At 44.3% G+C, this 6,324-nt stretch overlaps 1 protein-coding gene across 1 annotated transcript; it reads left to right on the forward strand.

Moving 5' to 3' along the window:
* Positions 1-226: 226 nt before the first annotated feature.
* On the forward strand, positions 227-4,913 carry LAMTOR5 (late endosomal/lysosomal adaptor, MAPK and MTOR activator 5). Its single transcript, XM_032881495.1, has 4 exons — positions 227-357; positions 1,206-1,267; positions 3,879-3,996; positions 4,636-4,913. The coding sequence occupies exons 1-4, from the start codon at positions 323-325 to the stop codon at positions 4,694-4,696; spliced, it is 276 nt and encodes a 91-aa protein (XP_032737386.1). The 5' UTR covers positions 227-322; the 3' UTR covers positions 4,697-4,913.
* Positions 4,914-6,324: the final 1,411 nt, after the last annotated feature.

Genomic DNA, 6,324 nt, shown 5'->3' on the forward strand with positions numbered 1-6,324 from the left:
CTGAAGGTTTCGGAGTCGGTTGAACGGGAATGCAAAGGTCGACATCGCCGAGACACAGTGCCAGGCCGGAACCGAGGCCCTACAGTCCGGCCGCACACCTCTTCCCGTGCGAGAATTACTCGCGCTACCCGGTTGCGGATCTGGGCGGCGGAGGCGGAACCAACTTTTCCAAACACAGCGCGGAATTCGCTCGGCGAAGTTTGTCCCTTCGGAGGCGCCGTCCCCCGCTGCGCCCCAGCCCGGGTCACGTGAGCGAGACGCGCCCCGGGCCTGGGGCGGAGCAGGAGGTTCGAGCTGCGGGATCCCCGGCCGGGCGGGCGGGATGGAGGCCACCTTGGAGCAGCACTTGGAGGATACGTGAGTAGCGCGGCGTGGGGGACTTGAGCGGGACACGAGGCGCGCGCTGAGATTGCCGGCCGGGCGTGTCCGGGACGCCGCGCGACTACGCCGCGGGCCTGGGGGTAGGGGAGAGGGTGACGCGGCGAGCCCTGTCCCGCGGCCGCGGGGTGGAGGGGGTGACCCGGAATTAAAATCCCGTAATCCCGCCGGGGCTCCGCACCCTCCCTCCCGGAGCTAGTCTCCGCAGCCCAAGGCCAAAACTGCCAGTCGTGTTGCAGTTGTCTGTATGGCAGGGTCATTCCTCAGTAGTTTTAGGAAATGGGTTCATTTGGGGGAAGGTTGTACCAGGTGTGCAAAGCGAACCCTGCAACGTGAACATAAACACAAGTCTCTCCTCGCGTGTGTAACCAGTTACTTGGTGCTTGAGGAAACGAAAGACCTGTCAAATTTTCGAACAAGTAATATCCACGTAAGGTGTAAAATTGAAAGTACAAGAAGGCGCACCGCGAAACAGCTCCCTCCCACCAGCGCCCCTCAGTTTCTCCCACTTCCCCTCCTGGAGGCAACCAGTGTTTTTTCGTCATTTTGAACAACGGCGACAAAATACTGATAAATTGTCATGTTTGCAGCCCTCAGAAGCTCAGCAGTACCTGACATAATCTTTTCTCCCATCACACGTACATTGATTTAACTATTAAATTTAAATTAGTTCATTGTGGCTTAATTTTTCTCGGCGTGATAAAAAAGCAGTGGTTTAAAGCGCAAGAGTGCCTGGTACATAGAAAAACCTGTAGGTGTGTGTGATAATTATTTAAATTCATTTCCTGACATCATCTGCTTCATTCCTCTGGTGCTCCTGGAATTAGAATGAAGAATCCATCCATTGTTGGAGTCCTGTGCACAGATTCACAAGGACTTAATCTGGGCTGTAAGTATGTCACCATCTACTCTGGTGGATTGCATAGCATTTGATATCGACTAGGAGCCTAGTGTGCTGTACTTTTTGTACTTCCTGTTATCCTGCCGCTTTCTGGGTTCTTTGGTGAGAGTAGAGTTTATCTCCAAACGGGATTAGAAAATTGAAACTTTTCAGTTGGTATTTATGAAGGTAGAAGTGTTCCTTGCAGTTCTTGCACTAGAAATTGTTTCTACTAAAATAGTATTTGAATTATTTTAAATTGGATCTAGCAAGGACCTCAGATAATGACATCAGGTACCATTGGTTGAGAATGGGTGCTGACTGCTAGAGTTTTGTGTGTTTTATCTCTGATTTTCACAATAACCCAGGAAGATGGACAGTGCTGTTTTGTAGTCTGAATACATCTGAGTAAGAGAGTAGGCGGTAAAAATGAGAGCTTCAGAGTTGAATGCATGGGGTCAGCCCCCTGCTCTTCTATTGCTAATAGTGTGACCTTGGACCAAAAATTCTGAGCCTCAGTTTCTCTGCTGGGTTGTTTTTGTTGGTTGGCTAATTGGTTGGTTGTATAGACTTCTTTTCAAAGGTAAAAACTCTTAGTTTAAGTACAAGTCTAAACAGAATTACTCTGTCAAAGTCAGTGATAATGTTACTTCCAGACACTCACCAGTATCTTCCTTGTCTTCTCTAAGTGGAGAAAGGGGTCTGACATTTTATTCAAGTACATCCTTCTTATCTGCAGTGTAATATACAATTTCTTGTGGGCACAATAACTTCTCCACATCTGTATCAAGAATGTGAACCCAAAGTCCCCCTCCATGGCCACGATAATCTCCACTTGGTCCACACAGTCTAAACCATTTGTTCTTTTCATCAAATGGGAATTTACCTAGAGCTTTTCTGGGTCGATTTTTTTCATTGAGTTTAAAGACTTTGGTTTGTTTGTTTTTATAAAGAACATGGTCTTTGATTCCCTCTCACGTCAGAGGAGGCACATCAGGATACTGGCAGCGGGTCTATAGAACTGCCCGGACCCTACATGAGCACTGAGGCCGCCTGCACAGGCGCAGCTCTCATCTGGGCCTCTGTGGGGCACAGGATGGTGCTGAGCTGGCAGGCCTTGGCCAGTGAGGGGGCATTGGGCAGCAAAGGTCTAGGGCAGTTGGCTGACATCGGTGGAAAGGACATGAGCTGCCAAGGCTATGCCAACCCAGAATCTCTGTACTGGCTTGTGGTTTAATAATGGCAGTAATTAAAGAATTGCATTTACTGAGCACCTGCTATGTGCCAGGCACCATTCTAAGTGCTTTCCCCAAACTAAGTCATTTAATCCTTGTAGCAGCCCTGTGAGGCAGAGGAAGAAATTGAGGTTGAGTAACTCGCCCCAGGTCACAGAGCTAGGGTTGAGCTAGGATTTCAGTCTGGCTCCAAAACCTCTTAGTTTCAGTGTTGTAAGATTATATAATGTGTGTGAAACATTCAACAGAGAACCCAGACATCATGCTCAATAAATGGTAAGAGTTACAGATGAGGAGATAAATCCTGAAAGGTAAGTAACTAAAGTGTTCAGCTAATTCATGTCCCAACTCGTAAGCCAAGGACTCCTCCCTCCTTACTCCTCTTTACTGCAGGAATTTTTAAAGCTCTGAATTTCTGCTGGGAGGGTAACTAGAGGTAATCTGTGTCACTCAGATTTTATACAAATCTGGTTGGGAGAAAAAAGGGTAACTAGAGGTAATCTGTGTCACTCAGATTTTATACAAATCTGGTTTACTTGAGGTGCTGGTTGATGGAAAGCCTGCAGTTCAGGTGTGGAAATCTAAAATGAAATTAGTTCCTCCAAGAAACCTTCAGGACCCAAAAGACTGCACCATCTGTCCAGTTAGCGTTTTCTGTAACCGTAGGAAATCCGCCGGCTCTGCCACACTGGTGTGTCTGTTTTCCGCTGTAGTTCCAGGCAGGCAAGCTTGTGCTGCCTTTGTATGTGGAAGTGTAAACTTAATAATTACCTTTTGTATCGGGCACCCAAGATTATCTACAGGAGAAAACAAATTTTAACAAAAAGCCAGTTAAGTTTGTATCTGAAAACAGCCAGCTTATTCAAGTCGAAATAACTGCGCACAGAACATTCACGTGTGTGTCCACCAAGGTGACCTTGAAACTGAACTGCTGAGTAAAGACTTTTGTATCCTTTGAGGTTGAGCTCGCTAAACGAAAATTAGATTCCCCATGAGGAAAGTATTCGTTTCAACAAGTCTCTTGCCCTTACTGCTTTTTGTCAACTTCACCTTTGAGTGTCTTGTTGGTTTCACGAAGCTTCCTGTAAAAGGCATTTATGGCTTTCAGAACGACTTGAATTATAGCTTCCTTATAGGTGCGAGAAGGTGTTCAGAGATGGTGATGAGAGTGATTGGAAATTGAGAGTCTCCTGGCGCTTTATTGATTTAAGAACTGTTGTCTGGCTTTCTTGTTGCTGTAACCAGCTGAATATCAGGACAAAATCATTTCATGTCGGTACCTAACCTAAAAGACCAAGAACTGAGCCTTCCTTTTGTGAATAAATCAGTGAGAGATTCTACTATAGCTGTGTACTCATGGACATGATTCCCTCTCTGTCTTCCAGGCCGTGGGACCCTGTCAGATGAGCATGCCGGGGTGATATCCGTTCTAGCCCAGCAAGCAGCTAAGCTGACCTCAGACCCCACTGATATCCCTGTGGTGTGTCTAGAATCAGATAGTGGGTGAGTACATGTTGACAGATTCTTTCCTTTTTAATCAGAAAAGTCACTGGGAAGGTTGAGTGGGGCCTGCCCTGTGTTATTAGCGATTTGCATTCAAAGAACTTGGAGGGAGGCTCTTCACTCTGGACCACAAAATAGACTGATCTCCGAACCTTAACGTGCTTTCAGACCACAGTGACATTTAAATGAAGAGTAAGAATTGTCCTGACTGTCAAGAAAAAGAAAGTAATAAATAGCGTAGGCAAAGACCAATCAAGGAACAGAAGCCACTTGCGTAGTAATAGAAATACTAAAGCTGTTCCAGGTGAGCATCCTCGGAGTAATAGTAAGCGATGAGAGCAGAGTACAGAACTGCACAGTGTGATCAGTTTTGTAAAAAGAGCAGACAAATGCACGATGGTGTACACGCAGCTAACAAAACACAGTAGTGCCTGTCTCTGAGCTGTAGGATTATAGATTCATTTGTGTATTTTATACTTTTCTGTATTTCCCAAATGTTTTCGTATATTCATATATTGCTTTCGTACCTTAAAGAAATGATAAATAATATTTTTTTAGTTGTATCCTAAACCAAACGGTGTCTTTAATCTTCAGCAGACTCCCACTTGTAACATTTTATGGAATATCTTTGCCTTTCAGGAACATCATGATCCAGAAACACGACGGCATCACGGTGGCGGTGCACAAGATGGCCTCCTGACGGCTCATGGTGGTTCTCCAGCAGCCTGTCGTCGGGGCTCGATCCCGCCTGTGTAAATTATCTTAGACAACTACACCAGTCCCAATAGTCAGGCCATTTATTTCGTGTGCATTGGGCGCTTTTCTCTTAATTTTAGAGTAAGCTTCTTTTGGACACTCAATGGACTGACTTATCCAAATATTAGTAAGAAAGGATCATGTTTTGAAGCAGCAGGTCCCACTCTGTACATAGAATTTTCTTACATTCAATAAATCTGGTCAGAGGAAAGCTTGGCTCTTTTCTGGATTGTTTAAATTCTTAGCAAATGTTCATTTTTTTGCATTGCCAAATTATAATTTTTTTTAAATCTCTGCTCCAAGTCAATCTCTTCTCTCTGAGAAGCTTCCTGAACTACAGACAGTCTCACACAAGTGTCCATGGATACTGAAAACCAATTAAGCCTATACCCACCCCATAACAACATAATAGCTATTATCATTAAGTACCTGTTAGATACCACGAACTCATGTAATTCTCACTGATAACCCTATATGTACTCTTAGCTGCCCCATTTTGCCTTTGTGTAACTAAGGCTAAGGGATTTGCAGAGTAACTCAGGGATGCCTGGGCAGCTCAGACAGTGAAGCGTCTGCCTTGGGCTCATACCATGATCTGGGATCGAGTCCCACATCGGGCTTTCTGCTCACTGGGGAGTCTGCTGCTCCCTCTTTCCTCTGCCCCCCCAACCCCGTTCATGTTCTCCCTCTCTCTTGCACTCTCAAATAAGTAAATAAAATCTTAAAAAAAAGACTCCCAACTCTGAGCTTGTACTTTGAACACCAGACCATTATAAAAATAGGCATGTTTGGTGAGAAAAAACTAACACCTGAATGTAGAAGACAACATTATCTTTTCTTTAACCTTTATAGTTCTCAACAGCAGAATGGAGCACAGGCAGCCACAGATGACCTGATTTTGTTGAATTTAAATGCAGTCCTGTTACTCTTTAGCAATTTAGTATTTGATAGTATAAAAAAAATCTCCAGAATACTATTTATTCCAAAATATCAAGTACCTCCAAATATAAGATACTATAAGAGGATACAAAGATTTTGCATTAAGACCTGGTTCCAGCCTTTGAGTTCGTACTCTGATAGAAGGGATGTGCACATATGTTGTCTTCACCAATACTTGACATGTAGTACATGTTTGTTTTATATATTAAAAATTGTTCATATGTTACATTGTCTTTGTCTGTCTGGCCTGCCTCTGCATAGGGTTTGTGGGCAGGGGCATTGTCTTAGTCAATGTATTCCAAGTACTTAGTACCAGGACACAGTAGGCACTGAATACTTGCCAAATAGAAGAATATATAACTAATAGAAGAGAGATTTATGGAAAGACCTAGGCCTTCCCAGGCAGAGGGAGTGGCAATAGCAAACACCAGTGATAGACCAGGAGGACTATCTATGTAATACTCAATGTTTTAGTTTGGTCCTAAGGTAGGAGGTGAAAAAGCTGGGAGGTAGGGAAGGAACTTAAATATCTACTTTTTAAGAATCCTGGGGCTTATCCTGTTAACAGAATGGAGTTCAGAATAAATAAGCCTCTAATCTGAGCTTAAAGATGAATCTGATGAGGTAGACCAA

Source organism: Lontra canadensis, unplaced genomic scaffold (genome assembly GCF_010015895.1).
Source record: "Lontra canadensis isolate GAN:19392208 unplaced genomic scaffold, GSC_riverotter_1.0 scaffold75, whole genome shotgun sequence".
NCBI classification, from domain to species: Eukaryota; Metazoa; Chordata; class Mammalia; order Carnivora; family Mustelidae; genus Lontra; species Lontra canadensis.